Source organism: Tachyglossus aculeatus, chromosome 15 (genome assembly GCF_015852505.1).
Source record: "Tachyglossus aculeatus isolate mTacAcu1 chromosome 15, mTacAcu1.pri, whole genome shotgun sequence".
Classification (NCBI taxonomy): Eukaryota; Metazoa; Chordata; class Mammalia; order Monotremata; family Tachyglossidae; genus Tachyglossus; species Tachyglossus aculeatus.
The window spans coordinates 27,472,621-27,486,462 of NC_052080.1; the positions used below are offsets into that span (position 1 = coordinate 27,472,621).

At 50.4% G+C, this 13,842-nt stretch overlaps 1 protein-coding gene across 1 annotated transcript in view; it reads left to right on the forward strand.

The window, feature by feature from the left end:
• The first annotated feature begins 558 nt into the window (after nt 1-558).
• Nucleotides 559-13,842, forward strand: part of PIGU (phosphatidylinositol glycan anchor biosynthesis class U) — a 29,350-nt gene continuing 16,066 nt past the window's right edge. Inside the window, exons 1-5 of the mRNA XM_038757174.1 lie at nt 559-693; nt 10,296-10,360; nt 11,801-11,860; nt 13,432-13,494; nt 13,700-13,809. Coding sequence (XP_038613102.1) covers nt 564-693; nt 10,296-10,360; nt 11,801-11,860; nt 13,432-13,494; nt 13,700-13,809 — 428 coding nt within the window. The 5' untranslated portion in view covers nt 559-563. The remainder of the gene's footprint in view (nt 694-10,295; nt 10,361-11,800; nt 11,861-13,431; nt 13,495-13,699; nt 13,810-13,842) is intronic.

The following is a 13,842-nucleotide window of genomic DNA, read 5'->3' on the forward strand; positions in this document are numbered from 1 at the left end:
TGTTGCCAGTTTATACTTCCCAAGCACGTAGTACAGTGCTCTGCACATAGTAAGCGCTCAATAAATACGATTGATGATTATTGAAACTACAGCCGCTGACGCGCATGCGCGTCAGCGCTCCTCGGGGGTGGACTACAGCCGCTGGCGCGCATGCGCGTCAGCGCTCCTCGGGGGTGGACTACAGCCGCTGGCGCGCATACGCGGCAGCGCTCCTCGCGGGTGGACTACAGCCGCTGGCGCGCATGCGCAGCTCCGCTCCGGGGGGGGGGGGTGGAACTGAAGCCGCTAGCGCGCATGCGCGGCAGCGCTCCTCGGGGGTGGACTACAGCCGCTGGCGCGCATGCGCAGCTCCGCTCCTAGGGGGAACTGCGGCGCTCCTCGGGAGCGGACGACAGCCGCTGGCGCGCATGCGCCTCGCCGCTCCTGGGGGGGATGGGGGGAACGGCCGCCGCCGGCGCGCATGCGTGTCGCCGCTCCCCGGGGATGCCAGCCGCTGGCGCGCATGCGCGGCGCCGCCTTCCCGCCCTCCTGCCCGTCCTCCAGGCCTGCGGCCTGTGGCTAAGATGGCGGCTCCGCTGTCGTTGGTGGTGGCGGCCGCCGTGACGGTGCGGGCCGCCCTGTTCCGCTCCAGCCTGGCCGACTTCATCGCGGAGCGCGTGGAGGTGGGATCCCCGCTCAGCGCCTGGAAGCGAGGTCAGGACCACCGGGACCCCCGGGACGCCCGCCCGCCCGCCTGCCTGAGGGGAAGGCCCCGGCCTCACACCTCTCCTCATCCCCCCTCATCCCCCTCACCTCAGCACCCGGATACCTCGATAGATCAATCAATCAATCGTATTTATTGAGCGCTTACTGTGTGCAGAGCACTGGACTAAGCTCTTGGGGAATACATTTAATTTAATGATGGCATTTGTTAAGCGCCTACTATGTGCAAAGCACTGTTCTAAGCGCTGGGGGGGGGATACAGTGAGATCAGGTTGTCCCACGTGGGGCTCACCGTCTTAATCCCCGTTTTTACAGATGAGGTAACTGAGGCTCAGAGAAGTTAAGTGACATGCCCAAGGTCCCACAGCAGACTTGTGGTGGAGCTGGGATTCGAACCCATGACCTCCTTCTCTTCCCCACACTACCTGTATATATGTTTGTACATTATTTTTTACTCTGTTTATTTTATTTGTACATATCTATTCTGTTTATTTTATTTTGTTAGTATGTTTGGTTTTGTTCTCTGTCTCCCCCTTTTAGACTGTGAGCCCACTGTTGGGTAGGGACTGTCTCTAGATGTTGCCAAGTTGTACTTCCCAAGCGCTTAGTCCAGTGCTCTGCACATAGTAAGTGCTCAATAAATACGATTGATGATGATGATTACTGTATTTATTTTACTTGTACATATCTATTCTGTTTATTTTATTTTGTTAGTATGTTTGGTTTTGTTCTCTGTCTCCCCCTTTTAGACTGTGAGCCCACTGTTGGGTAGGGACTGTCTCTAGATGTTGCCAAGTTGTACTTCCCAAGCGCTTAGTACAGTGCTCTGCACATAGTAAGCGCTCAATAAATACGATTGATGATGATGATGATGACCTCTGACCCCAAAGCCCGGGCTCTTTCCACCGAGCCACGCTGCTTCTCATGTTGGCGACATCGAGAGACGGTCCCTACCCAACAGCGGGCTCACGGCCTAGAAGGGGGAGACGCACAACAAACCGTATTAACAAAATAAAATCGATTGAATAAATATGTACAAGTGTAATAAATAGGTACAATTCATCCAGTCGTACTTATTGGGCGCTTACTGTGTGCAGAGCACTGGACTAAGCGCTTGGGGAATACAGTCAATCAATCAATCGTATTTATTGAGCACTTACTGTGCAGAGCACTGTACTAAGCGCTTGGGAAGTCCAAGTTGGCAACATCTAGAGACAGTCCCTACCCAACAGTAGGCTCAAGTCTAAAAGGGGGAGACAGAGAACAAAACCAAACATTCTAACAAAATAAAATAAATAGAATCACACATCCCATGTTTAGAATTACTCTCCATTCACTCAACAGAAAAGAAAATTTCACCAACACAGTCTTTCTGCCTGACTGGTAAAAGCAAAGGCAGAAGCGGCATTGCCTTGTGGGTGGACCTGGGTTCTAATCTCAGCACTGCCCCGTGCCTGCTGGGTGACCTTGGTAAAGTCACTCACCTTCTCCATGCCTCAGTTTCCTCAAGTTGGCAACGTCTGGAGACGGTCCCCACCCAACAGGGGGCTCACGGCCTAGAAGGGGGAGACGGACAACAAAACATATTAACAAAGTAAAATCGATTGAATAAATATGTACAAGTAAAATAAATGGAGTAATAAATAGGTACAGTTCATTCAGTCGTACTTATTGGGCGCTTACTGTGTGCAGAGCACTGGACTAAGCGCTTGGGAAGTCCAAGTTGGCAGCATCTAGAGACGGTCTCTACCCAGCAGCGGGCTCACGGCCTAGAAGGGGGAGACAGACAACAAAACGTATTAACAAAATAAAATCGATTGAATAAGTATGTACAATCAATCAATCGTATTTATTGAGCGCTTACTGTGTGCAGAGCACTGTACTAAGCGCTTGGGAAGTACAAGTTGGCAACATATAGAGACAGTCCCTACAGATAGATGTTTGTACGGATTTATTACTCTGTTTATTTTATTTGTACATATTCTATTTGATTATTTATATTCAAATTTAATATAATTTGAATTTAAATTTTATATATTCTATTTCTATTTGCAAAGCAGCGTGGCTCAGTGGAAAGAGCCCGGGTTTGAGGGTCGAGGTCATGGGTTCAAATCTCGGCCCCGCCACTTGTCAGCTGGGTGACTTTGGGCAAGTCACTTCTCTTCTCTGGGCCTCAGTGACCTCATCTGCAAAATGGGGATTAATCAATCAATCAATCGTATTGAGTGCTTACTGTGTGCAGAGCACTGTACTAAGCGCTTGGGAAGTACAAGCTGGCAACATATAGTGACAGTCCCTACCCAACAGTGGGCTCACAGTCTAGAAGATTGTTTGTGAGCGCCACGTGGGACAACTTGATTACATTGTAGCTACTGCAGCGCTTAGAACAGTGCTTTGCACGTAGTAAACACTTAATAAATGCCATCATTATTATTATTTTTTTTTTACTCCCTCCTTCCTCTCCTCCTCGTCCCCCTCTCCATTCCCCCGTCTTACCTCCTTCCCTTCCCCACAGCACTCGTATATCTGTATATATGTTTGTACATATTTATTACTCTATTTATTTTACTTGTACATATCTATTCTATTTATTTTATTTTGTTAAGATGTTTGGTTTTGTTCTCCGTCTCCCCCTTCTAGACTGTGAGCCCACTGTTGGGTAGGGACCGTCTCTATATGTTGCCAACTTGTACTTCCCAAGCGCTTGGTACAGTGCTCTGCACACAGTAAGCGCTCAAATACGATTGATTGATTGATTGATTTTATTGTGTTAATGTGTTTTGTTTTGTTGTCTGTCTCCCCCTTCCAGACTGTGAGCCCGCTGTTGGGTAGGGATCGTCTGTAGATGCTCTGCACACAGTAAGAGCTCAATAAATACGATTGAATGAATTGTACGTATTTATTACTCTATTTTACATGTACATATTTATTCAATCGATTTTATTTTGTTAATATGTTTTGTTGTCTGTCTCCCCCTTCTAGGCTGTGAGCCCGCTGTTGGGTAGGGACCGTCTCTAGATGTTGCCGACTTGTACTTCCCAAGCGCTTAGTACAGTGCTCTGCACACAGTAAGCGCTCAAATACGATTGATTGATTGATCGATTTTATTGTGTTAATGTGTTTTGTTTTGTTGTCTGTCTCCCCCTTCCAGACTGTGAGCCTGCTGTTGGGTAGGGATCGTCTGTAGATGCTCTGCACACAGTAAGAGCTCAATAAATACGATTGAATGAATTGTACGTATTTATTACTCTATTTTACTTGTACGTATTTATTCAGTCGATTTTATTTTGTTAATATGTTTTGTTGTCCGTCTCCCCCTTCTAGGCTGTGAGCCCACTGTTGGGTAGGGACCGTCTCTAGATGTTGCCGACTTGTACTTCCCAAGCGCTTAGTACAGTGCTCTGCACACAGTAAGCGCCCAATAAATACGATTGAATGAATTGTACGTACTTATTACTCTATTTTACTTGTGCATATTATTCAGCTGATTTTATTTTGTTCATAGGTTTTGTTGTCTGTCTCCCCATTCTAGCCTGTGAGCCTGCTCTTGGGTAGGGACCGTCTCCAGATGTTGCCAACTTGTACTTCCCAATCAATCAATCATATTTATTGAGCGCTTACTGCATGCAGAGCACTGTACTAAGCGCTTGGGAAGTACAAATTGGCAACATACAGAGACGGTCCCTACCCAGCAGCGGGTCTTGGGCAACTCATTTCTCTCCGCCTCAGTTACCCCATCAATAAAATGAGGGTTAAGACTGAGCCTCAAGCGGGATAGGGACTGTGTCCAACCCCAGTTGCTCATCACCCCAGCGCTTAGTACAGTGCTTGGCACATAGTAAGCGCTTAACAAGTACTACAGCGTGAGCTCGTGGGCAGGGAATTCATTCAGTTGTATTTATTGAGCGCTTACTGTGTGCAGAGCACTGCACTATGCGCTTGGGAAGTACAAGTTGGCAACATATAGAGATGGTCCCTACCCAACAGCGGGCTCACAGTCTAGAAGTTTGAATCATTCACTCATTCATTCAGTCGTATTTATTGAGCGCTTACTGTGTGCAGGGCACTGTACTAAGCGCTTGGAAAGTACAATTCAGCAACAGAGACAATCCTTGCTCACAACAGGTTCACAGTCTAGAAGAGACAGGCATCAAAACAAGTAAACAGGATGTTATATTGTACTCTCCCAAGCCTGTAGTACAGTGCTTTGCACAAATTAAGTACTCAATAAATGCAATTAATAATAATAATAATGTTACTATTATTAGTTTTGGTCGCCGTCTTGGGCGGGGGAGGTGGGGGGGCCCTCAGCCGGTGGTTGTTTCTCTCACTATAAGCCGGGGCCCGAAGGCAGTCGGGTGGATGATGGCCTAGTGGATATAAACCCAGGCTTGGGAGCGAAAAGGTCATGGGTTCTAATCCTGACTCTGCCACTAGTCTGCTCTGTGACCTTGGGCGAGTCACTTCACTTCTCTGGGCCTCTGTTACCGCATCTGTAAAATGGGGGTTGAAACTGCGAGCCCCGTGTGAGACAGGGACTGTGTCCAACCTTACCTGCTTTTATCCAACCCAGCATTTAGTACAGTGCCTGGCAGATAGTTAAGTGTTTAATATATACTACAATTATTATGAGACTTTTGGCCGGGTTTTCTTGCATTCTGGGTGAATCCACAGCCACAAGCTTCTTGAGCTTCTAGGCTCGTATGTGCCCGGAGGGAGGCGGCCCTGGGAGCCCTGTCCCCCTCCCAATCAATAGTTTATTTCCCTGTTCTTTAAGCAGCTGCAATTCCAAGAACCATAAAATCAGGGAGTTCAAATGCGGGAGCTCACTTGGATTCATTCATTCATTCATTCATTTAATTGTACTTATTGCGTGCTTACTGTGTGCAGAGCACTGTACATAAGCTCACCGGAGAGTACAAAGCAACAATAAGCAGGCACATTCCCTTCCCACAATAAGCTTTACAATGTAGAAGGGGAGACAGACATTAATATATATAAATAAGTAAATAAATTATATGTATGTCAGTGAAGGCCTCTTGGAGGAGAGGTGCCTTCAGTAAGGCTTCGGAGTGGGGCCGGAGAGTACAAAGCAACAATAAGCAGGTACGTTCCCTGCCCACAATAAGCTTACAATGTAGAAGGGGAGACAGACATTAATATAAATAAATAAGTAAATAAATTATATGTATGTCAGTGAAGGCCCCTGGGAGGAGAGGTGCCTTCAGTAAGGTTTCGGAGTGGGGCCGGAGAGTACAAAGCAACAATAAGCAGGCACGTTCCCTGCACACAATAAGCTTACATTGTAGAAGGGGAGACAGACATTAATATAAATAAATAAGTAAATAAATTATATGTATGTCAGTGAAGGCCTCTTGGAGGAGAGGTGCCTTCAGTAAGGTTTTGGAGTGGGGCCGGAGAGTACAAAGCAACAATAAGCAGGCACATTCCCTGCCCACTATAAGCTTACAGTGTAGAAGGGGAGACAGACATTAATGTAAATAAATAAGTACATAAATTATATGTATGTCAGTGAAGGCCTCTTGGAGGAGAGGTGCCTTCAGTAAGGCTTCGGAGTCGGGGAGAATAACTATCTGTCAGATTTGAGGAGGGAGGGCGCTCCAGGCCAGAGGCGGGACATGTGTGGGAGGTCAGCGGTGAGATAGATGGGATCGAGAATCAATCAATCGATCAATCGTATTTATTGAGCGCTTACTGTGTGCAGAGCACTGCACTAAGCTCTTAGGAAGTACAAGTTGGCAACATATAGAGACGGTCCCTACCCAACAGTGGGCTCACAGTCTAGAAGGGGGAGACAGAGAACAAAACCAAACATATTAATAAAATAAATAGAATAGATATGTACAAGTAAATAAATAGAGTAATAAATACGTACAAACATATATACATATATACAACAATCAATCAATCAATCGTATTTATTGAGCGTTTACTGTGTGCAGAGCACTGTACTAAGCGCTTGGGAAGTACAAGTTGGCAACATATAGAGACAGTCCCTACCCAACAGTGGGCTCACAGTCTAAAAGGGGGAGTCAGAACAAAACCAAACCTACTAACAAAATAAAATAAATAGAATAGATCTGTACAAGTAAAATAAATAGAGTAATAAATATTTACAAACATATATACATATATACAGGTGCTGTGGGGAAGGGAAGGAGGTAAGATGTGGGGGGTGGAGAGGGGGACGAGGGGGAGAGGAATCAGTCAATCGTATTTATTGAGCGCTTACTGTGTGCAGAGCACAACAGTGAGGAACAGTGAGGAGGATGGCATTAGAGCAGCAAAGTGTGCCGGCAGGTTTGTAGTAGGAGAGTAGTGAGGTGAGGCAGGGGCTGGCAAGGTGATTGAGTGCTTTCCAGCGCTTAGTACAGTGCTTTGCACATAGTAAGCGCTTTATAAATGCCATTATTATTATTAAAGATGAGAAGTTTTTGTTTGATGAGGAGGTGGCTAGGCAAGCACTGGAGTTTTTTGAGGAGCAGGGTGACATGTCCCGAACGTTTCTGTAGAAAAGTGATCTGGGCAGCAGATTGAAGTATGGACTGGAGTGGGGAGAAACAGGAGGCTGGGAGGGCAGCGAGGAGGCCGATACAGTCATTGAGGTGGGATAGGAAAAGTGATTGGATTAACATGGTAGCGGTTTGGATGGAGGAGGAGAGGGTGGGTTTTAGTGACGTTGTGAAGGTGGAACCGACAGAATTTAGTGTTGGATTGAATATGTGGGTTGAATGAGAGAGGAGTCAAGGTTATGGGATCGTGAGACAGAAAGGATGGCGGTGAAGTCTACAGTAGTGGGAATGCGATGAGTTGGACAGGGTTTGGGTGGGAAAGTAAAGAGTTCTGTTTTGGACATGTTAAGCTTGAGGCGACGGGATGACGTTTCCCTCCAAGGGCCTCTTTCTCAATATTAGCAGCGGGCAAGAAGACCCGGGGACGAGGGTGACGAGGGGCAGAGAAGTCATGGTCGCCCGCCACAGTGGGGGCATTTTGAGGCGAGGCGAGGGTTTGGGAGGGTGGCTGTCCTGTGAGACTGACCGCCTCACCCGGGAAGGGCTTTGTCCAGAGACTTCCTAGTGGAGAAAGGCACTGGACCTCATGCGAGGGGCAAACTTTGGTTTTGATGCCACGTTAAGGTGTGTGGAGTTACACGGGACACGCGGAGCCGGGTCCGTCAGGCCCAGAGCTCCCCAACAGTAGGAGACTTACTGCAGCACCCAGTGCGGTGCTTTGTACACGGTAGGCTGCCGTTAGACGCTCAGTATGCCCCCAAGCTCGACTGACTGATTGTGTCATGTTTCTGGCCCCGTATGCCGTCCACCTCCCACAGAGCCGTCCCCTCGGCCCCTGACTCCCCCTTTTCTCCCCCTTTTAGACTGTGAGCCCACTGTTGGGTAGGGACTGTCTCTATATGTTGCCAAATTGTACTTCCCAAGCGCTTAGTACAGTGCTCTGCACATAGTAAGCGCTCAATAAATACGATTGATGATGATGATGACTCACCTCTGAGTGACGGACAGACCCTTGTGCCCTCCCCCACTGCTGTGGATTGAGGGGAGACCCGGGTCTCTCGAGGCTTAGGCAGGTTGGCACTGTTGAGGGAGAGTGGCCCAGAGCCTTAAAGCCCTCGGGCCACTGCTGGCTCCTGGGTGAGCTCCTCAGGGGCCACCCCAAAGTCACAGTCATCCTGGAAAAATCTCAGTCTGATGTGTTCTGTGCCCACTGCCCAGTTTAGTTGGGTTCAAAAGTACTGGGCTGGTCACTCATCCAATCTTGGGCTGGCCCACGTGGCCACTGGCTTGGAAGTGGACTGGTCGTTTATTCTCCCTCTGTCATCCGGTCCACGCATCCATGCGATAGGGTCACCAAGAGGCATGGATTCTGCTGTTTCTCTTCCAACTCACTTGGGTTGCACCTCAAACAGTCTTGCCCTAACTCAGCTCGGCCGAGACTTCTCATGTGGGTTTCTGATACGGTACCGCTTCTCCACCGCACGCTTCCCCATTCCCCGCTGGGTTTGGGCATCAGGCCACAGTCCCCGGAGCCAGGGAGAAAGAGAGGGGAGAGCGGCGGGGGTCCCGGCTGTGCCGGGCCACGTGCCGAATGCGAAGCACCGTCTGAGGGCGGCGGGAATCACGAGCGGAGGGTACCGGCCACCGTCTGCGGTCACGGATCCGGCCCGCGCTGCCTCCCTGCCATGGCCCCAGTCCCATCAGATGGCCAGTTGTGCTCACCGAGCGCTTCCAAAGCCGCCTTCAACCCACTCTGTCAAGTTGATTATCGCGCCAGGCTTCGGGCCTGCGATTTTTGTTTTCAGAGGAATCAGTTTCCTCCAGCTTATGCGGGCGTATCTGAAGTAAGTCAACCGGCAGAATTGATGCCCCCGTTTTCTACAATTGAGTACATAGTGCAGAAACCAGCAACTTCCGTACTTCGCCCTAATCGGATCTTTAGAGGAAGGAGGATTGAACTTTTTTCTCAGACACTTGAGATTTTTTGGTTTTAGCTATTTTGGATAAAATTACGAGACGGTTCTTAATGTCTTAAGGTCTCATCCCCTCTCCATCCCCCCGTCTTACCTCCTTCCCTTCCCTGCAGCACCTGTATATATGTATATATAATAATAATAATGATAATAATGGCATTTATTAAGCACTTACTATGTGCAAAGCACTGTACTAAGCGCTGGGGAGGTTACAGGGTGATCAGGTTGTCCCACGGAGGGCTCACAGTCTTCAGCCCTATTTTACAGATGAGGGAACTGAGGCCCAGAGAAGTTAAGTGACTTGCCCAAAGTCACACAGCTGACAAGTGGCAGAACTGGATTTTGAACCCATGACCTCTGACTCCAAAGCCCGGGCTCTTTCCACTGAGCCATGCTGCTTCTCATATGTTTGTATATGTTTGTACATACACATATTTATTACTCTATTTATTTTACTTGTACGTATTTATTCTATTTATTTTGTTAATATGTTTGGTTTTGTTCTCTGTCTCCCCCTTCTAGTATATATGTTTGTACATATTTATTACTCTATTTATTTTACCTGTACATATTTATTCTATTTACTTTATTTTGTTAATATGTTTGGTTTTGTTCTCCATCTCCCCCTTCTAGACTGTGAGCCCACTGTTGGGTAGGGACCGTCTCTATATGTTGCCAACTTGTACTTCCCAAGCGCTTAGTACGGTGCTCTGCACACAGTAAGCGCTCAATAAATACGATTGATTGATTGACTCCATTGTGTGGAGCACCCTACTGGGATCTCCAGAGCGCCCAGTACAGTTAGAAGACTCGATGGGACCCTCAGAGCTAGCGGTCAAGTGGGCAGCGCTGCTCCGGGCCCAGAGCCGGGCTGCCCCGGCCTGCTCCGTGTGTGAGGAGGACGGGCGCCTGTGATCTGCGCTCACAACCAGGTTCTCCCCGCTTTCCTAGTCCCCCATTTGGATTGGGATTTTTTCCCCTGGAGCATTTGCTAGGCTTGGTCCAGGGCCTGCGGGGTTGCGTGGTGGGGAGGGGAGCGGAGTCTCTGCTCGCTCTCTGATGCATCTGGGCGGGTCTTGTCTTGCAGTGGTCGAAGGCCTGTCCCTGCTGGACCTGGGAGTGTCTCCGTACTCGGGAGCCGTGTTTCATGAAGTGAGTGTCCTTCCGCCTCCCCAGGTCTCCCCGGGTGCCCGAGCGCGGATCTCCGGGCCTGTTGGTGCCGCCTCGCCGGAGGGCGGTTGGCCGTGCCTGTTAACACTGTCCCGCGGGAGCGCGGTTCGCCCTGTCTGTCTGATGCTGCTTCGCGGAAGGACGGTTGGCCGTACCTGTCTGTCCGACTCCGCCTCGTGAGAGAGGGGACCCGGGCTCAGTGGAGAGAGCCCGGGCTTTGGAGTCAGAGGTCATGGGTTCGAATCCCGGCTCCACCACTTGTCAGCTGTGTGACCTTGGGCAAGTCACTTCACTTCTCTGACTGACTCTCCCCCTCCCCACCCCGGGAAAAAGGCCCTTGTTATCACCAAGTTACATTAACGACAACCTCATTCGCACCTCCTCAGCCTTCATGTCCCGCCATGGACCCCCGGCCCACGTCCTCCCCCGGGCCTGGAATGCCCCCAATCCCTCTGCCCATCCGCCAAGCTCGCTCTCTTCCTCCCTTCAAGGCCCTTCTGAGAGCTCACCTCCTCCAGGAGGCCTTCCCAGACTGAGCCCCTTCTTTCCTCTCCCCCTCGTCCCCCTCTCCATCCCCCGCATCTTACCTCCTTCCCTTCCCCACAGCACCTGTATATATGTTTGTACATATTTATTACTCTATTATTTATTTTACTTGTACCTATCTATTCTATTTATTTTATTTTGTTAGTATGTTTGGTTTTGTTCTCTGTCTCCCCCTTCTAGACTGTGAGCCCACTGTTGGGTAGGGACTGTCTCTATATGTTGCCAGTTTGTATTTCCCAAGCGCTTAGTACAGTGCTGTGCACACAGTAAGCGCTCAATAAATACAATTGATTGATTGATAGATTGATTCTCTGGGCCACAGTGACCTCATCTGTAAAATGGGGATGAAGACTGAGCCCCCCCCGTGGGACAACCTGATCACCCTGTAACCTCCCTAGCGCTTAGAACAGTGCTTTGCACATAGTAAGCGCTTAATAAATGCTATAAAAAATGATAGAGATTCCACTGAGGAGAGTTTTATATATTGAACCGCATCTGTGCAGGCAGTGTGGCTGTGTGGCAGGGGTGGGAGCTGTTGCCTGGGGCGGCCCCCTCTCTCCCCGCCCCCACCCTCCCTTCTTCCCTCCTCCCTCGGTGCCCCCGTCCCTTTGGTCAATTAGCCAGTTGTGCCGTAGTGTGGTCTCCCAAACGTTTAATACAGTGTTCAGCAGATGGTAAGTACTCAATAAATACCACTGATGGATCGGTCCCACGCCTGGGGGTTGGGTTTGGGACAAAAGGATTGGGCCTCTTGGATGCCTTCGTCGTCTAGTTCCCGGTGCTGGTCAGCTTGGATTTCAGTGCTCTGCACATAGTAAGCGCTCAATAAATACGATTGATGATGATGATCTCTGGTTCTGTCTTTTCCGCCTGCAGACCCCGCTGATGATATACCTCTTTCACTTCCTGGTCGACTACGCCGAGCTGGTATTCATGGTAAGTTGCCCGTTTTAAAAGTCACTTAAACTGGGTTTGAGAGTTCTCGGGCTCACCGGTGCTGAGCAGTCCTGAGCACCTGCCGTTTGCAGAACTTGCAGTGTACGGAGGATTTAAAAGACACCCTCTCTGCCCTCAAGAAGCTGACGGTCGAGCGGGGCAGATGGACACTGAAGTTGCAGATGGGCAGAGAATGGGGTATGTGAGATGGGTATAAAAGTATCACGGAGGCAGTGGTGACTTAAGTGTGTAGGTGCTGGGGAAGAGTTGGAGCCTCGGTTGGAAGGGAAATAGGGTGGAGAGATGGGAGGTGACTCGAGGAAGTCCTCCCGGAGGAAATGGTATTCCCAGTGGGCTTTGACCGTGGGGAGAGCAATATGGGGTTTGCTGGATTCATTCATTCATTCATTCATTCATTCATTCAGTCGTATTTATTGAGTGCTTACTGGATGAGGAGCGGGGAGAGTTCCGGCTAGGGTGGGGTGAGATACAGGTTGGACATTTTCATCAGGGCGGGCCTACCTGCTGTCCAGACTTGTTGGGTGCCCCGCAACCCCCATTCCCTACGCCCCCTCTCAGGGTGATTTAGAGATGGTCCCGGTCTGCAAGGGAGCCAGCCCTGCCCCAGAAGTTCCTTTCTGAGCTGGGGAGAGTCCGACGACCTGTCCATCCCTCTTCCTTTCCCCCACTGCCTCCGCCAGGGTTTAACCCCGCTGGTCACGGAGGAGGGGCCGGCCCTCGCTCTCCCACCCCCGGCCCTGGCCTACTCCTCACTTACCGCTTTGGGGTTTTGCTCCCGGGATGTGCGTGCACGCATGCACGTTTAAGTGGGCGTATACTTCGCTTTGCTTTGGTTTTGCTTTGGTAATAATAATAATAATAATGGCATTTATTAAGTGCTTACTATGTGCAAAGCACTGTTCTAAGCGCTAGGGAGATTACAAGGTGAACAGGTTGTCCCACGTGGGGCTCACAGTCTTAATCCCCATTTTACAGGTGAGGTAACTGAGGCACAGAGAAGTGAAGTGACTTGCCCAAAGTCACACAGCTGACAAGTGGCGGAGCCGGGATTTGAACCCATGACCTCTGACTCCAAAGCCCGGGCTCTTTCCACTGAGCCACGCTGCTTCTCAGCTGCTTTGGTGTGGAATTCTGGTCAATGGGCCCCAGCCTTTCTGGAGCTGCCGGACCTCACGTCCCGGTTCCTCGAGCCTCTCCCCTGCCCTTGCGGACGGGTCGCCGCCAGGGTTTCCAGAGCCCTTCCGTCGGGGTGGGTCCGGTGTCCCGACTGCGGTTGGCGAGGGTCGGCCACCCTCTCTAGAGAGCTGCTTGGGGGCCGAGGGGAGTCCTGCCCGGGATTGTGGCGGGGCAGCAGCTTCCCGTGGTCATCATCATCAGTCGTATTTATTGAGCGCTTACTGTGTGCAGAGCACTGTACTAAGCGCTTGGGAAGTACAAATTGGCAACATATAGAGACAGTCCCTACCCAACAGTGGGCTCACGGTCCCCTGCTTTCCCGCGGGGTCCGCCTCGTTATCGGTCTTCACTGCCCCGTTCTTTTCTCCCCAAAGGCAACAGATGTGCTGACTGCTGTGGCCCTCTACATGGCCATCCAGGACTTCAACAAGGGGGTGGTGAGTAGCCCGGCCGGACCGACGCCACCCTCACCCCCAGCCTCTGTCTCCTCCCCTCGCCCTCCCCACCCCCCTCACCGCCCACGCGAACTCGGGGCCCCGCGTCCCCTGGCTGTGGCCGGGCCTCGAGGGGAGGCCGAAGGCGGCCCGGCGGACTCCGGTCGCCCGTCCTGATGGTCCGTGACTTGTTCGGTCCCCTGACCAGTTTAAGAAACAGAAGCTTCTCCTGGAGCTGGACCAGTTTGCCCCGGATGTGGCCGAGCTCATCCGGACCCCCTTGGAGATGCGCTACATCCCCCTCAAGGTGGCCCTGTTGTGAGTACCCACAGGGATGTGGGGGAGCACGGG